This window comes from Gracilinanus agilis, chromosome 3 (genome assembly GCF_016433145.1).
Source record: "Gracilinanus agilis isolate LMUSP501 chromosome 3, AgileGrace, whole genome shotgun sequence".
Lineage (NCBI taxonomy): Eukaryota > Metazoa > Chordata > Mammalia > Didelphimorphia > Didelphidae > Gracilinanus > Gracilinanus agilis.
This window is the reverse complement of record NC_058132.1, coordinates 413,552,695-413,571,915: the sequence shown is the minus strand read 5'-3', so window position 1 is coordinate 413,571,915 and position 19,221 is coordinate 413,552,695. Positions and strand designations below refer to the sequence as shown.

The 19,221-nt window shown below is 34.3% G+C and overlaps 1 protein-coding gene across 1 annotated transcript in view; it reads left to right on the top strand.

Annotated features, from left to right (window-relative positions):
- The window catches only part of TRAPPC10 (trafficking protein particle complex subunit 10), a 144,115-nt gene that overhangs the window by 50,045 nt on the left and 74,849 nt on the right, over nucleotides 1–19,221 (top strand). Inside the window, exons 3-4 of the mRNA XM_044669231.1 lie at nucleotides 6,525–6,660; nucleotides 12,011–12,207. Of these exons, the coding sequence (XP_044525166.1) occupies nucleotides 6,525–6,660; nucleotides 12,011–12,207 (333 nt within the window). The remainder of the gene's footprint in view (nucleotides 1–6,524; nucleotides 6,661–12,010; nucleotides 12,208–19,221) is intronic.

The window sequence follows — 19,221 nt, the reverse complement described above, 5'->3', positions numbered from 1 at the left end:
GGATAAGTCCACACAGACAGGGTCTTTCTCCAGAGAGAGCAAGTCCAGAAACCCAACTGTCTCCTCAGATTCACTGTCTCTAGAGTTCTGGAATTCTCTCTCTGCCTCTGCCTTGGTACTTCCTGCTTTCCCCATAACAACTCTAAATAGCTTTGATTTCTTCATCTGAAAACTGCCTGTTCAAAAATAATTGGAATCAATTGGAAGATGACCTACAATCTTATAGATTTGACTCAGTTCCAAGAAAGAACATTTTAATAGGGGAGGCAACACATTTAGGAGAGTGGTGGCCAGAGAAAGGTGTTTTGAGCTACAAAATCACAGAGCTGGTAAGTAGAACAACAAGGCAATTAATTTGTATGCCTTTCCAGAAGAAATAATAGTATAGATTTGATTAGAGCAAGTAACAGAGCAAGGACATGGGATAGACAAATTTAAAGGGTAAAAAAGCATGATCTAACCTTGGGAGAGACTAAATGTAGTAAAATCATCATACAGGACAGTATGATAGGATTATTTTTAAAAATTTTATTTTATTTTTTTGTTTTATCTTCATTTTATTTTATTTTTTAATAACAAATTTACATATAAGTTTTCCAGTTATATGATTCATGTTGTCTCCCTCCCATCCCCACCCCCTTTGGAGTTGGCAAGCAATTCAGTCTGGGGTTGTACATGTATTATCATGCAAAAAATATTTCCGAATTGTTCTTTTTGTTAAGAGATTACTCTTATAAAACCAAAACCCCAAATCATATATCCAAATAAATAAGTGATAAATCATATGTTTTCATCTGCATTTCTACTCTAGCAGTTATGATGGAATTATTGCAATAGTCTTTTGGTTGATTTCCCTGCTTGTCTTATCTTTCCCCACTGTAGTTTCCATTCAGTTGCCAGAGGGATTTTTCTGAATCACAAATCTAACAATGTCATTTCCCTGAGTATACTCTAGTGATTTCCTATTATCTCCAAGATCATGTATAAAAATCTCTAGCTTTTAAAGCACTTTAAAACCTGATCTCTTCCTAGTTCTCTTATCTGCTTATACTTAATCCCATTCTCTTTATACTTCAATTCAGCTTTGTTCTTTCTTGCACAGCATATTTTCTCCCAACTCCATGCATTTATGCTAGCTGCTCTCTGCCTGGAATGTGTCTACCTTTCCACTTTTCTTAAACCTTCTTCCTCTGTACAGCATTTCAGTCCCGTGATCCTGGTCTCCTGGCTATTCCATGAATAAGACACTATCTCTTGGCTCTAGTCATTCTGTTTGGCTGTTTCTCATGCCTGAAATGTCCTGACCTCTGGCTTCCTTTAAGTCTCATCTAAAATTTCATCTTTTAATGGAAGCCTTCCCTAACCCCTCCTAATTTTAGTGCCTTCCCTCATTGATTATTTCCTCTTTATCCTACATATGGCTTGCTTTGTCTATATTTGTTTTCATGTTGTCTTCTTCATTAGATTGTAAGCCCCTAGAGGGCAGAAATTGCTTCTTTTTGTATCGCCAGCACTTGGCTTGGTGCTTGGCACATAGATGCTTAATAAATATTGATTGATATTAACATTCTTCTTACTTATCTCCACGTTCTAGCTTCCATGGCCTCCTTCAAATCTTTGCTCAAATCCTTACATCTGCAGAAGAGCTTTCCTGGTTTTCCCTCCAGCGCTAGTGCCTTCCCTCTGAGATTAACACTGTGCCTTATATATGTCTTGTATGCTTGCCTATTTTCTCATCTGCTAGCATGTGAGCTCCTTACAGGCAGGGCCTTTTTGTCTGTCTTTGTGTTCTCAATACTTAGCATAGTACCTGACACAGAGTAAGTCCTTAAAAAATACTTGTTACCTATTAGACTAAAATGTTTTAAAAATATAAATACTCTTCTGGCTTTGAAAGTTCAAAATTAATTTTGAGAAATGTCATAAAATGATAACTTATCCTTTGATATGTTAATGAAATTAGTTTCTTTTTACTGTGCATCCATGTAACACAAAGATAATTAGACTAATCAGAAGGCTTGGTTCCCATGTCTGAATCTAGTTCTTACTCAGTTAGACTGCAGGCAACTCACTTAACTTTTATGAAACTTTTTTCCTCATTTGTAAAATTTCATTGATACTTAATACTGCTTACTTCACAGACTTATGATGACTAAAACCTTTGATTATTCCCTCAATCAATACAGTTGACAACCCCATTCATGCTTTCTTATCCTGTATCCTCACTGACCATGTTCTCCTATAGCTCCTCTAGAGAGAATCATTCCTCCTTCACGCTACTATACCCCACCCCTGCAGTAGTAGACCTTCCTTTCTTTTTCATTTCTTATATATACTACTGTATATATAAGAAATGTCAGGCTGACATCCTTTTTTCTTTGTGGTCAGAACATTTTAGGGTCTGACCACTTGATGTGTCCACCTTCTTTTCCAGTCATTTATTTCTTTGACCTGGATTCATACATGCCCTTCTTGCAGAGAGAGTACATTCTTTTTTTTTTTTTTTTTTTAAACCCTTACCTTCCATCTTGGAATTGATACTATCAGTTCTAAGGAAGAAGAGAGATAAGAGCTGGGTAATTAGTGTCCCAGTTTTGCCACATCCCCTCCAACATTTATCACTTTCCTTTGCTGCCATGTTGGCCAGTCTGCTAGGTGTGAAGTGGTACCTCAGAGTTGTTTTAATTTACATTTTTCTAATCAGGAGGGATTTAGAACACATTTTCATGTGTTTATTGATAGTTTTGATTTCATCATGTGAAAACTGCCTATTCATGTCCCTTGACCATTTATCAATTGGAGAGTGGCTTGATTTTTTGTAAATTTGACTTAGTTCCTTATATATTTGGGAAATTAAACCTTTGTCAGAGAGTTTTGTTTTAAAGATTTTTTCCCCCAGTTTGTTGCTTTCCTTTTAATTTTGGTTACATTGGTTTTATTTGTACAGAAACTTTAATTTGATATCATCAAAGTCATTCATTTTACATTTTGTAATGTACTATCTCTTGCTTGGTCTTCAATTCCTTCCTTTCTCACACATCTAACAGGTATACCTATGTTCATCTAATTTGTTCATTATTTAATTCCCTATATTTAAATCATTTACCCATTTTGAATTTATCTTGGTATAGGGTAGCAAACTCTTTTGGCAAGTATACCTCTCCCTTTTTATGCCTCACTTAATTGGGAGAGAAATTGCTAGAGAATTACTTTTGTCATTTTGTTTTTGAAGGAATCTTAGATAATATTGATGTGCATCTGATCTTCTTTATTGGAGGGTATCTTTTAAGATTATTTTGCTCTATCAAGTTAAATACTTAAAGAAAATGATAAATAGTGAAATTTTGTCATATCTCTGCCTTTCCATTAAAAAGAGGAGGCCTATTATAGAATGTTGTTTGTGAAAGTCCACCTTCTTATTTTCTTACTTAAAAAATAAAACACATACTTTCCATATTAGATTCAATACTGTATATTGGTACCAAGGCAGAAGGTAAGGAATAGGCAATGAGGATTAAATTACTTTTCTTGCCTAGGGTCATATAGCTGCCATTCACTTTCTTATTTTCATTAAAGATACTTTCGATAGGGGCAGCTAGGTGACTCAGTGAATTGAAAGCCAGACCTAGAAATAGATCCTAGATTCAAATCTAGCCTCAGACATGTCTGGTTGTGTGACCCTGGCCAAGTCACTTAACCCCCATTGACTAGCCCTTACTGCTCTTCTGCCTTGGAGCCAATAAACAGTATTTATTGTAATAAAGAAGGTAAGGGCTTTAAAAAAAAAAAAAAAGGATGCACTTGATACATGCATTCTCATAAAGATTTCAATAAAATGAGAAAAGTATATAAATCAGTAGTTATCATTATTATCATTGATCATGGGATCCTAGAGTTAGAGCTGAGAGTAACATTAAATATCACCTAGTGTGAACTGTTTTGTTACACATGAGGAAACTGAGCATCAGAGACATACCTAAAGTCACATAAGTGGTAAATTGCAGTTAAGATTTGAACTCGGGCCCTTTAACTCTAAATCCATTTTTCTTCCCACTGTTGTATACTCTTCTCTTTATTTTAAAGTAATAACTATGCCCAAATTTTTTTCCATTTTAAAAAATCTTCATTTCTGTGATCTAGTAAAGGAACTCTTTAATGCTGTCAGGCTTGTGTTACCTTCAGAACTTGGTCTAATCCAGTTCTGCTTGTCTTCTTAAGTGTGATTTCTACTTTATATAGCCCATGGGGGATGGAAGTATTAGGTTCTACATCTAAATCATTCTTCTTTCACTAATAATGATAATAGATCATTAGAGAAACATTGACTGATCTTTCATATGTTTGTTATTTTCCTGCCAGTTTAATTTATAAATGCTCTTGAGATGATGTGATCCAGTTGAGTGTCATTCCAACCTTTCTGTAAACTTGTTTTCACTTCTATTACCCTGTTTCGTGAGGGGATATTGTTTATGATATTCTATAGTGTATAGACTTACAATTAATTTTATATTCTAAACAAGTGTTACCCTTGGCTTGATCAAATGAGATCAAATGTTTTTGGCTGCTCTAGGCCCTTTGGGACTTCTTTTTGGAGAGATTGCTTTCTATCAATTAAGTTTTTGTGAGAAATGCCAATAATTAAAATAAATATTTTTGCCTTTTTTCTTTTCTCATTTTTCCTCAATATTGGCTTATTTGAATAGATTGGTTTGAAGCTGTTGCAGTTGGTCACATCTTTTTCCTTTTTTTCCTTCTAATTGACTTTATTAGCCAGGTATTTTTATATCTCTTACGACACAGTCAGTTTAAGTTTTTGAGATGATAAATATTTACCATGTACATTGCCTTCTGATTCTCTTTTAGACAACAGTAGTCAGAATATGTGTGTTTAAAATAATAAGCAGGAAATATCTGACTCTTCAATGAAGTGTTTGGTTTGAGCATACTACGAGTTTTAGATTGTAATCTGCATAACCATAGTAACCTAGTGTTCAACAAAGATAGATTTAAGCTATTGGGAAAAGAACTCATTTTTTGACAAGAACTGCTGGGAAAACTAGAAAGCAATATAGCAGACATAGACCAGCATTCACATCACACAACAGAATAAAGTCAAAATGTCTTCATGATCTAGAAGTAAAAGGGGAATACCATAAACAAATTAGGAAAACATGGAAAAGTTTACCTGTCAGACTTAAGGATAAGAGAAGAATTTACAACCAAACAAGACAGAGAGAACAAGAAAAATGAAGTGGATTATTTTGATTAGATCAAATTTAAAAGTTTCTGTACAAACAAAACCAATGTAACCAAAATCATAAGGGAAACAACAAATTGGAGAAAAATTTTTGTAGCAAGTGTCTCTGACAAAGACCTCATTTTTCAAATACCTAGAGAACTCGAGCCAAATTTATAAAAATATAAAGCATTCCCCAGTTGATAAATGGTCAAAGGATATGAATAAATAATTCTCTGATGGATAAATTAAAGCTATAAATGTTCCATATCTCTATTGATTAAAGAAATATAAATTAAAACAACTATGAAATATCACTTCACACCTATCAGAGTTGCTAGTATGATAAAAAAGGAAAAGAATAAATGCTGGTAGGGATGTGGGAAAATTGGGGCACTAATGCACTGTTGGAACTATGAGCTGATAGAACCATTCTGGAAAGTAATATGGAACTACTACTAAAGAGCCATAAAAATGTACTTTTACCCTTTGACCCAGCAGTACCACTACTGGGCCTGTATCCCAAAGAGATCAGATATAAAGGAAAAGGATCTACTTGTACAAAAAAACCCAATATTTTTAGCAGCTCTTTTTGTAGTGGCAAGGAATTGAAAACTCGGGGGGATGTTCATCAATTAGAGAATGGTTGAGCAAACTGAGTTATAATGGAAAACTATTGAATCATAAGAAATGACTAACAGGATGGGAAAAATCTGGAAAGACTTATTTGAACTGATGCAAAGTGAAGTGAGCAGAACCAGGAGAACTGTGTATACAGTAACAGAAATATGGTCAACTGTGATGTCCTTAACTATTATCAGCAAAACAAGTTTCCGAGATAGCCTCAAGGAACTCATGATTAAAAACAAACAAAAAACTATACACAGGGAACCTGTAGAATATGATTGCAAATCAAAGCATACCATCATTAACTTTATTTCCTTAATGAGTTTGTGATATGTCAGTCACAACATGGGGAATATGGAAATATGTATTGTATTAAAGTACTGATATAATGTATATCAAATTATTTACTACCTTGGGAAGGGATGGGGAGAAAAGGAGAGAATCTGAATTGCAAAATGTCAAAATTCAATTGTCAAAAGATGTTTCTATATTTAATTAAAAATATTCAATTTAAAAAGATTATAATCTGCAGAACTTAAGATTCATGTGTTTGTTTCTAAGGTCATAGAATTAGCTCAACTTTTTAAAAAACATAGCTATTTCTTTTCTCTGCTTTCTCCTCAGTCATAATTTGTATAGTAATTTGTTTTCATTTTTATAGGTCATATGGCCGCGCTCCAAAAATGATTCATTTAGAATCTAATTTTGTTCAATTCAAAGAGGAATTGCTGCCAAAAGAAGGAAACAAAGCCCTCCTTACATTCCCCTTCCTTCATATTTATTGGACAGAATGTTGTGTAAGTATTCATAAAAAAAAATAAATGAGAAATGGATTTTTAAGTTATTCTTTGAAAAAGATTGTTACTCTCTTCTTAGTTCATAGAAAACATTCAATTCCATAGATTTTACTACTTGAATAATAAGAAAATTATGTAGCCTTTGAGCCTTTACCAGTAAATCATTGTTCCCATCCTGATACATACAATGTACACTGACTTGAAATGATTTGTTAAATTCTACTAGCTAATATTATTGTTTGATTACTTGATCAGAACACTACAGAAAACTTATTTTCCCCTGTTCTTGGCTGTGATAATATAGACAGTCTTTAAGGTGTGTCAGCATTGTATTTTCTTGAAGGTTGTTCCCTTGAAAAATAAGACATATTTTGCACCCTCTTAAGATAAGAAGGCCTGAAAAGAGATCTGAAGCCAGAGCAAAAGCTCAGACTACTTCCAATTAGTCTTTATTCTTGTTATTATTGGTAACTGAGGGAAGGTTCTTTGTGCTGTTCTGTAGTATAAAAATGAGAGTGAACTTCATAGAAAGATTAAATAGGGCAATATGTACATTTGATGTGTTCAGAAAGTCTTTTCAGTTTGGAGGATTTTGATTACTTACTCATGCTTTCTCATATCTTCAAAGCATTGTATTGGTTGCTCCTAATTTTGATCAATATTTTAATTGTTAAAATCTTAGAAATCAAAGACTTTCAAACTACTCTGAGCTTGTTGGTTTCTCTTGCTATAATCAAAAGGAAATTTATTATAAGCACTTACAGTGTGTAAAGATTCTCAAAAATTTGGACCTTATGGAAAAATAGCTATAATAATATCTACATATGTATTTCCACTATATTTTTATGCCTTTGTAAAAAATCGGTTATCTCTAAAAGGAGAGCTAATTTTAGTTTTATTTCATGTGAAGATTTGTAGTAAAGCAAAAAACAGCTTAAAGTTAATTGCTGAAAATTGTGATAACTGATTCTTGAGCATAGAATGTGAGGTTTTTTTCATTCTTGGGTGATATATACTTTCAAGAACAATATGAAATAAATAATATTTGGGAGTGACTGAGGGAATAATGCAATTAATGTAGTTAGCAAATCATGAAACTTTTATAGTTTGCAACAAGTTCCTTATGTACCTAATTTTTTTTTTAAACCCTTGTACTTCGGTGTATTGTCTCATAAGTGGAAGATTGGTAAGGGTGGGCAATGAGGGTCAAGTGACTTGCCCAGGGTCACACAGCTGGGAAGTGGCTGAGGCCGGGTTTGAACCTAGGACCTCCTGTCTCTAGGCCTGACTCTTACTCCACTGAGCTACCCAGCTGCCCCTGTACCTAATTTTTTAATGAACTATCCTTTTGGTAGTGGATCTTTTTACTTAAGTTAAATTGGAAAGACAATAAAGGGCTTACTGAAGAATCAGGAAGACCTGGGCACAAATCCCACCTTTGGCATATAATTAACTATGTGACCCTGGACAAGTCATTTGATGTCTACGTGCTGCCCTTAGAACATTTAGAAGCAGGTACAGACCTGTTTTGGTAGAGGGAGTTTTCCTCATTGGGAGCATTTTGTATTGATGACATAATAGCCCTGAACTCTTTTTCCTTTCCAAAAAAGGTAGGGGAATTAAAGCCATTTGCAAACAAAGCAAGAAAATCAAACCAAGGTTATTCATGTTCTCTTAGCTGTGGTGCTAGAAGAGTAGGGTAGAAAGAATTACATTATGATAATATAGAATGGACGATGAAGTCTAGGGATCCTTAGATATGAATGTAGAAAGTCTAGAACTATAATAAATGTTTGGGTCTAATCTCTGAATAATTTTCCCCCCTACTTTGTTATTGCTGTCTCTTATGGATTTCTGGCTTTAAAGAACAAATTGGAAGTAACAACTTTAAAGAACACGGAATAGGGACAGGAATTCTTAATTTTATTCTTGGTTTTCTTTCAGGTAACAGGCTCATTTGGCTCTCTCTACCACATGTAAAATATATAAGAATTGATCTGTTTAAAGAACTTAGCTGGAAATACAGCAGAATTTTAAAAACTTCCAAGAAATAGTTTTATGGCTACAAAAAGAAGCTCTCTTTTTGTGTTTGGTTGTCAGATATAGCAGTTCATTCCAAAAACTTTCACCTGGTTTTGAGGGAAAAGTAATGATTTTGATTCAATGGAAGTATTTGCAGTTCATGTTTTTATTGAAACAGTGTTGCTTGGTGGTTAAGAATGCCTGTTGAGGAGTCAGGAAATCTGAGTCCCAGTCCTTTTCTTGTACAAACTTGCTTTTTGACTCCTGGGCCAAGCCCTCTAATCTTAGAACTTTTTAAATTGTGTCCACGTCAATCCTCTAGTATGCATATTTGTATTCTTTAAACATGTACTACTATATGATTAGTGCATATATAAAGAATACATAAGAGGGGGCAGCTGGGTAGCTCTGTGGATTGAGAGCCAGGCCTAGAGATGGGAGGTCCTGGGTTCAGATCTGACCTCAGACACTTCCCATCTGTGTGACCTTGGGCAAGTCACTTGACCCCCATTGCCCACTCTTCCACCAAGGATCCAATACACAGAAGTTAAGGGTTTAAAAAAAAAAAGAATATATAAGAGGAAATTTAAAATAAAGAGATGAAATTTAAAAAATTAAAGTTTCAATTTTACATAGATGAAACAAAAATATTTTTAAATAATTGTATTTTGATGTTACAAAAACACTGCTGTAAGTAAAATTTCATTTTATGTAAGAGCAATGTGATTGAATATGCAATATTAGTTTTGCAGATTTTAGGCTGGCAGCATGGTATATAACAACATAAAGTTATGGTTTTTACGGTTTTTTTGATACCTTTTTTTCATTTTCCCTGTAAAACTTCACATTTTTGTTCCCAACTATTCAGAATACATACCTTTTAAAATTTTCAAATTGTTTTAATTGCTTGACCTTGTTTGAAAATCTTTAGTGTCTAGAAAGATGTCCACGTTTCTAAAACTGAAATGGTTGTGATGGGACAGACTGAAGGTATTTTTCTATTTTTGCAAAAGTGGTTCACATACAGAATATAAAAAGTTTATTGTAACTTTTTCACTAATTAACTCTTGTGCAATTTTGTTTTAGAATACATTTCAATTCTCTGTATTTTCCTTTATATGGAAAAAAGTATAACAAAAGACAATTTCATAAATTCTTCTCCATTTTCAAATATTATTGCCTGAGCACATTTAAAATCAAACAGTAATCCAAGTCAAAATTCATCAGAGATCCCATGTATGTCATATTTGTAGCATGATCCCATGGTGGTTTATATTATATTGTCTTCAGTAAATCTTTCTGGTTTTGAAACTCAGCTGCGATAAAGAAGACAAAAATCATCAAGCTAATAATTGCTACTCTTTCAAAAATTCATTTGTTTATTAATTACAATCAAGAAATTTAATTTCTTCCAAGTCATGAATTTCTTAAATAGAGCCATTTTTTTTTGCTGTGATATGGCCTGTTGTCACAGAACACTCTTGACCTTTGTGTTCTTTATCAACATAAAATCTTGCAGCAGGTTTAGAGTTGTTTATTTTGTATCTTTGGGCTATTTTTTAGAGTTGATCACAATTTACTTAGGCATATATTACTTGATTCTATTTAGATATTCTTCCTTCATCATATTGGAGACTTTTTCAAAGATTAGATTGGACATTTGGCCAAAACCATGTTGGTCGGGACAAAAATTAGCTAACGCAACATGCTGCTTAAAAATTTTTGCTTTATTTTCACTATAACAGCTTACTATTTCAGTTGTTACTAGAGTGTAAATCATAGTTATCAAAAGCAGCAGAGAGCATCTGAAGTTGAGTGAAGATAAGAAAATTTCAGCTTTCATTTTAATGATGAATTCTTTGAAAGAGGGAGATGGATGCAATAGTTAAGCTTTGAGGGAAGACAGCTGATAATTTTTTTTGGTGACGGCAATATTGCCGCATTACTTGGTTTTAATGGTAGTCATGACTAAAAAACATACCTCAAAAGAGACCTATATCCAAATGGAAGAAATGTTTAATTGATAAATTATGATATTCATTCTTCAGTTTTAATCCACCTCTTAGAAATTTTTGTTGAAATTTGGCTAGTAATTTCTACCTTACCTACTGTCAGGGAATAGAGGATGGGCATGCTCTCTAAAGGTCAAGATTCAAAATCACAAGGTGGCTGTTTCAGGTTGGGGAAATGGGGCAATGGCAGAATGGATGCCAAGGTGCCTTCATGGGACCTAGTTTCCTTGTTTTAGATTATCTTCTGTATTTGCCTCTAAGATTTTTGATGGGTTTTATGGAAGTCGTAAGTATAGGGTTATACATCTGAGTTAATTCTAACTTGCCTACTTGAACTCTAAACCCACTGGCTGCTCTATATTGTTTTTTATTTCTTGCTCTCTGTTGCTGTTTGCTTTTGTAGCTTCTAATTAGCTTGTTCCTAATACTTCTGGTGGATGAGAAAAGAGTCAGTATAGACAATAAATAGCTCATGTTCAAGGATTTTTCCTTTCTTGGGCCCATGGATGGGCCCCTACCTCTCTCACACATGCACACAAGCACCCATGCACAAAACCCCAGATGATATCATATTCCTGGAGAAACAAGATCTGCACTGTTTTTGTTGTGGGGGTTGGGAGAGAAAAGCTCAAAAGCAAACTGGTGAGTGATTGTCTGCTGTCCTGATCTAAGGGGGAACATCCATGGCAGATGGTCCAGAATAGTTTGTGCCTAGGGTAGAGGCACTGAGAAGGAGCTGAGGCTGGATAGGTAATAGTTGCTGTCTATTGATTTCCAATGTAGCTTATACTGTCACAGGCAGGAAAAAGGGAAAGTTGTGACAAAGTAGAGAAAAACTACCTGACCACCTACCTGCTTGAGAATGAGCATGAGATGTGGACAGTGTGGGGACAGGCAAGAAGAAAGAGAGCAGTGGACAGAGGTGATAATGGTTGGAAAGATGCTCAATTGACTTGGGTGGCTCTCCTCTGTTTAAATATTTTCTTAGCACATCCCAATGTGCTAATGACTTATATATACCCCATTTTGAAGACTAAAACTGTTAGAGACTATAAGTTGAATAATAGTTGCTAACTTGCATTAATATAAGGAGTTTCCATACTGTAAGAATTCCTAGTGGCTTTGTGTATTGCCATTAGCTAATATGTATTTTGGCCTATGATGAAAATGCATACTGTTAAGATAACCCTAAAATTTCCTTTAAATAAAAAGAATATCATTACTTTAGCTCAATATGCCTATTTTAAGTTTTTTTATTCTATATAATTGAAGCGATCATTTAAAGTTATCTTGACAGTGATTTATAATTTTTTTAGGACACTGAAGTATATAAAGCTACATTAAAAGATGACATCACCAAGTGGCAGAATGTTCTGAAAGCTCACAGCTCTCTGGATTGGTTAATAGTGGTAGTTGAAAGTGATGCCAAGAAAAAAAACAAAACCAACATCCTTCCACGCACATCCATTGTTGACAAAATAAGGAATGATTTTTGTAATAAACAAAGTGACAGGTAAGAATGTAATTTTACCTACTTGGTCAATACCCAAATAAATTGACTTTAGTCAACTAGTTTATTTTTACTTAATTTGATGCCTTAATCTCTTCTGTAATGGAATATTAATACTTCAAGGGCACATCTCATATGTTTCTTTAACTTGATTTGGCTTCAGTTTCCTCATCTATAAAATGAAACAATTGGTCTAAATGACTGCTGAGGTCCCTTTTGGCTCTAACTTTGTGTGAACCTGTCTTCCTTTTCAAAGTCTGTCAATTCTTAAAGGCCCAGCTCAAGTCCAATGAAATAGTTGTCCACAATCCTTTGTCTAAATCTTGTAGTATATATAATTAATACTATACAGTTGAATACTTCATTATATGCTATTATATATATTTAAGATTTCCCCATCTGTATACTAGTATTTTGTCTTTAATAAAAGTATAAGCTCATTAGGGGCAGATACACATTTTTAATCCTTTCTCTTTTTTAATAAAATCATACTAAGGGGGGGGGAAGTTGGTGTTTAATAAATACTTGATTTTTATTTATCTATTTTTTATCAGAAATACAATTAGATTTGGATCTGGTCTGCCTCTTCATTTATATTATAGTGGTTCAGAGGCAAATTTGAAGCTGTATGAGAAAAAATTTTCTTACTCATACTGTAGATCTCTGAAGAGATGTGAAGAAGGGAAAAAAGTCTGGGAACAGTGGGGTGGAAGGGGTGGAATGGGATTGGAATAAATACAATGAGTGATTGTGTTTCAGAACCAGAGAGTGTAATTTCACCTGACTAGAAAAACTGCCGTTTTTATCTTTTTCTTTCTTATTATGTCATACATGGACAAAAGTGGGTCTGTGGAGGGAGAAGTAAAGCCAAATGTGAAGGATTATGCATGGTTTACTTGCCCAACTTCAGGGTGAAAACTGCTAAGTGAGGAAAATAAAGCATAAACAGGGAGGAAAAGACTGAAGGTTTGATGAGGATGAAAAATAAGTTCAAGAGGTATGAGACAATAAGACAGATGGAAAGACAGTAATCTTTGATCAGAGGGAGGACATTTCAAAGTTCAAAATCAAAGGTGACACAGTTAACAATGAGATCTAAAATTATAAGCATCCAATATAACTGTTGATCATGGCAGTTGGGGTAGTTAATGAACTGAGTAGAAAGCATTGTGTGTGTATTGAAGTCATGGAGGAGGGAAGTAATTGTTGATGTTTAGAGAAAGTGTTAGCTGGGCACTGAATTCCTGGAGAAGGGAAGGAGCCCAGTGAAAAGGAAACAGATCAGCATAGCTAAGATGGACTAGGAATTTAGACTATAAATGAGGAATCGTTTGAAAGTTTTGTAAAATCATCTCTTTTCACATAGCCATCAAGCATCCTAACTTTAGACTTTTATCACATATATATTTTTTAGAACCCTTACCTTCTATCTTAGAATCAATATTGTGTATTGGTTCCAAGGCAGAAGAGTGGCAAGGGCTAGACAATGGGGGTTAAATGACTTGCCCAGGGTCACACAGCTAGGACGTGTCTAAAGTCAGATTTGAACCCAGGACCTCCTATCTCTAGGTCTGGCTCTCAATCCATTGAGCCACCAAGGGCCACCCCTACCCCCCCATTCATCCCTTTCATCCCTTCATCACATATTACCTGAAGTCTATTGCAGTATCCTCCTAATTGGTCTCAACCTTTTCTTATTTAACCTCCACATAGCCACCAGAGTGATTTTCCTAAACAGAGGTCTGACTATATCTCTTTATTACTCAGTAAGCTCTAGTGGCTCCTCTAGTATTTTTTTGAGCATTTACAGACCTTCAACCTTTCTGATCTGCCTTCATGCATTACTCACTTCCATGAACTCTGTGGTCCAGCTAAATAGGCTTTGTTCCTGTTACTTATGCATGACATTCCTTAGTATATATATCTCATGGCTTTTGTATTGACTGTTTCTCAGGCTTGGAAAGCACTTCCTCCCTGCTTCCACTTTCTACAATCAAGATTCATTTCAAATTCATTATTTAAGATTCTGTTAAAATGCCACTTTTTAAGGCTTTTCTGATAACCACACAACTGTTAGTGACTTTCTGCCCCAAATTACCTTGTATATGTTTTGTATATAAAAAATAACTATATGAAATGTGTGTATGCATACACACCTACATGTTCATATTCTTTCCCATTAATAGAATATTTACATGCCTTTAGAGCAGTGGTTCCCAAAATTTTTTGGCCTACCACCCCCTTTCCAGAAAAAATGCTACTTAGCCTCCTGGAAATTAAATTTTTTTTAAATTTTAATAGCAATTAATAGGAAAGATAAATGCACCTGTGGCCATCACTACTCCCTGGATTGCTGAGCACCCACCAGGGGGCAGTGGCGCCCACTTTGGGAATCACTGCTTTAGAGAGAGGATTATTTTAATTTTCATTTTTATATCAATAGCGCCTAACACAGACTTGCTCTTGCATGCTTGTTGATTGATGACCAACACTGTTTTAGGATTAATTTGATATGTTTAGGATGAATTAGAAGAAGCATAAGAAAAATAAGAAGACCATTAGGGCAGAGATGTTGAACTTGCTTCTATGAGGATGGTCTGCAAAACTACTGGATATAGCCTAAACCAGATTAAAATGTAATTGGAAAAATTAAAGAGATTGATAGAATTTTAGAAAAGTTAGATATAGTAGCCCTGGATAAAATTGAATGAGAAAGGAAAAATAGTTTGCCTATTCCTAAATTGCACATGGTACCTTCATGAGAATTGATCATATATTAGGGCATTAAAAACAAAGAAAAACAGAAAATTTAAGTGTACCCATTTTGCACCATGAAGTGATAAAAATTACATTCAACAAAAGGCCATGTAAGCATAGATTAAAAATTAATTGGAAAAAAAATTAACTGGAGCAGCTAGATTCCTCAGTAGATAAAGTACCAGGCCTGGACTTGGGGTTCAGATGTGGCCTTAGACTCTATCTAGTGTGTGATCCTAGGCAAAGCACCTTAATCCTTTTTACCTAGCCCTTGCTCTTCTGTCTTAAATTATTATTAAGACAAAAAGTAAGGATTTGAAAAAAATTTGTTGGAAACTAAATAATCTAATCCCAAAGAATAAATGAGTCAAAGAACAAAACTGAATCAATTAGTAATTTCAATAAAAAATAACAACAATGAGACAGCATACCAAAATTTGTAGGAAGCAGCCAAAGCAGTACTTAGGGGAAATTTTATATCTCTAAATGCTTATCTCAATGAAAAAGACAAAGAATAGATCAATGAATTATACATTTAATTAAAAAAAACTGGAAAAGAAACAAATTAGAAATTCCTAATTAGATAATTAAATTAGAAATTAAATTAAAATAGAAATCCTGAATATCAAAGGACTGATTAGTAAAATTAAAAGTGAAAAAAATTGAACCAATAATTAAAACTTTTATGAAAAAACAAAAAATACCAATAACTGACCACATCAGTAACAAAAGCAAAAAAAATCATATGATTATCTCAGTAGATAACAGAAAAACCTTTTTAAATAAACCCACAACAGCATTTTTATATATTACCAGTAAAGTCCAGCAAGAAGAGATAAAAAGAAATTCCATTTAAAATAACTACAGATTGATAATATATGTTTAACTTGGATTGAAGTGCCTGTTAGCATTGGGAGTGAGAAGAGGAAAGGAGGAAGGTAGATAAGATCAATTATATAACTTAGAAAAAATTGTGAGGAAATTTATGACATATAATTAGTAAAAAAAAGTAAAAAAAAATTTAAATAAAATAACTGCTATTCATGTAAAATTTAGATTGTTTACTGTCTCGAGGAGTGGAAGGGAGGGAGAGAAAAATTATTTTAATGCTAAAATTTGTTTTTATATGTAATTGGGGGAATATTTTTTTAAAAGCTACCACTGTCTAAATATTCAAAATGAATAATATCACCACCACTTTAAAAAAATAAAATAAAATAACTGCAGATAATATAAAATACTTGGGAGCCAAGATCAACCCAGGAGCTAAATGAACACACTTTTCACACAAATAAAGACATATAAACAACTAGAGTTAATATTAATTGTTCATGGATAAGCCAACCTAATATAATAAAAATGACAATTCTACCTAAATGAACTTATTCAGTTCCTTACCATACTACCAAAGAATTATTTTATAGAGCTAGACAAAATAAATGATGTACCCATTTTGACCTTATCTTGATATATGATGTGAGATATTGACTTCTACCTACTTTCTGCCAAACTGTTTTCCATTTTCTCAAGAATTTTTATCACATAATGAATTCTAAACTTAGATCTTTGAGTTTATCATACACTAGATGACTATGGTCATTTGCTACCTAAATTATGTGTAATAATGTGTACCCAATAATAGGTAATAATGTGTACCTGGTCTTCCACTGTATTTCTTAGCCAGGACCAGATTGTTTTGATGATGACCACTTTGTAATATAATTTGAAATCTGGTACTGCTAGACCACCTGCCTTCATGTGTATTTCCATTGATTTCCTTGATATTCTTAACCTATTCTTCCAGATGAATTTTGTTACTATTTTTTCTTGCTCTATAAAATAATTTCTTAGTTTGGTGTCAAAAAAAAACCACGTGAAAGGTGGATTAGAAGGTGGGGAAAGCAGGCACTCAAAGCACTTAGTTTGGTTAGGCATCAGAGAAGTCAGTGAGCAGTCACCAGTCATCTTGACTTTTGCTAATGGACTTCAGTAACTCTGGGGAAGCCTTCATATGTTTGGGATAGACATTCTTCCAACTCAGTGGTTTCCAAGCTTTTTTGGCCTACTGCTCCCTTTCCAGAAAAAATATTACTTAGCCCCTTGCAAATTAATTTTTTTAAATTTTAATAGCAATTAATAGGAAAGATAAATGCACCTGTGGCCATCACCACTCCCTGGATCGCTGCAGCACCCACCAGGGGGTGGTAGAGCCCACTTTGGGAATCACTGTCCTTGAGGCCTGTTGGTTTCTCTCACCCTGATTTTGCTCACCTGCTGAGAATTTTTTATAACCGTGTGGCTGCTAGGCATGCTACAGTTTCTTGGAGCCACAGGTGAGAACTGGATGCCAGGTGGGAACCAAAGGAAGAAGGCAGCCGTACCTGCTTGGTAAGCCCTGACTCCACAGGTACTAGTCCTAGTCTTCCCTTATCACCCCATTTAGGAGTTGTACTCTGGCCATTGATGGCAGTTGGGAGATCAAGCCAGAGAATACCACAGACCCATTTTAGGCTGCATGTAGGTACTTGTTTTCCTGGGCTCTGGCAGATATCTCCTGCTCTGTTCCTGGTTTCCCCAGAAACTTGGCTGATATTAGTGGCATGCTTGGCCTCAGTACCTCTGGGTTGCTGCTGGTCTTTCTCTCCTTGACAGTGTGGATGCCATGTCCTAGCTGGTATTCTGGCTTTGCCTATTTTGCCTGAGTTGTGGTATTGGGCATTGGCTCAAAGGCTGCCCCCATTGTTGGGATTTTCCATGGTAGACGTGATAGATTTTTATGTACAAAAATATTTCTAGCAACTCTGTGTTAACAAAGAATTAGAAATTGAGAGGAAGCCAATCAATTGGGGAATGGCTAAGCAAGCTGCAATATGATTATGCTGGAATACTATTGTGTTATAAGAAATGATGGAAGGGGCGGGGTTAAAAAAATGGAAAGACTTATATGAACTGATACAAAGTGAAATGAGCAGAAACAGAACATTGTATTTAGTGGGAGTAATATTGAATCTATGATCAGCTGTGAAAGACTTGACTATTCCTATCATGACGATTCAAGTTAGTCTTGAAGGACTTTTGAAAACTACTATCCACCTCCAATTAGAGAGTTGATAAAGTCTTAAGTGCAGATTGAAGCATAATTTTTTCACTTTTTTTCCTTGGTTTTCTTCTTGCAACATGACTAATATGTAAATTTGTTTTTCATGATTTTACATTTATTATTGGTATCACATTGCTTTTTCAGTGGTTGGGGGAGTGTAAAGGGGAGGGAAAGAATTCAGAACTCAAAATTTGGAAAGGTGAATTTAAAAAATAAATCCTTTTTTTAAAAAGGAAAAGAAAAAATCTTATTGGGAAATATTTAACAAAATTAAAATTTTTAAATACAACATAATGTTAATTTGTGGTTTTCCAAGTCAGTCTCCACCATACCTCTTCCACTTAGGAATATTTGGAAAGAAATTTTATCTATTTTAACCTGGAAAAACACCACAGAACCACCAAAGCAATTAGAAAGAACATATCTTTAATGAGGACAAAGGAGATGGTGCTGTTATGATCACCACATAGAGTCATATGCACACACACAACACAATCACACTGAACTAAGCTCTGAGACTGGGAACAATGTCTCTGGGGAAATGCACCACAAATGGGATTTTCTATCATAGGAATTTCCATTGAACTAAAGAACTTGTGGTTTTATATATACTGGAACTAGGAGAAGCCTAGATACAATATAAAAAACTAGGATGACCAAAGTACAAAGGGTACTTTTTTGACAACCACATCTGCCAATCCTATCTAAAGCAATCAAAATGTGCTTGAGGATTTATGGTTGAGTCTGGGATAAAGGGCTAGTAAAGGAGTTTCTTGAAGACAGGCTCTCAGGGACAAGGATCAGTTTGGAGTTTCATAAAACCCACTTATAACACATTTTGGACTTATCCTTTTTATAAATTGAGGAATTATTTAAAGGTTTTGATATTGCTTCTGAATTTCAAATAACTCAAGGAAATTCTAACTTTTATTTCAGATTGTGAATTAAGCATTAATTATCAAAATTTGTTTTTTGTTCTATTATATGTGTCAATAGGCTTTCACCATGCTAGAGGGAAAGGTCTTAAGCAGTGAGCCAGGTTATTTTTTTCTATAACATTCAAAAAAATTAAATTGTTTGGAAAATGTGTTAAATTCTGCCAAATTTAAGGAGAAATCATTCTCAAACATTGTTGTTCTTTATCTAAAATGATCTCTTCA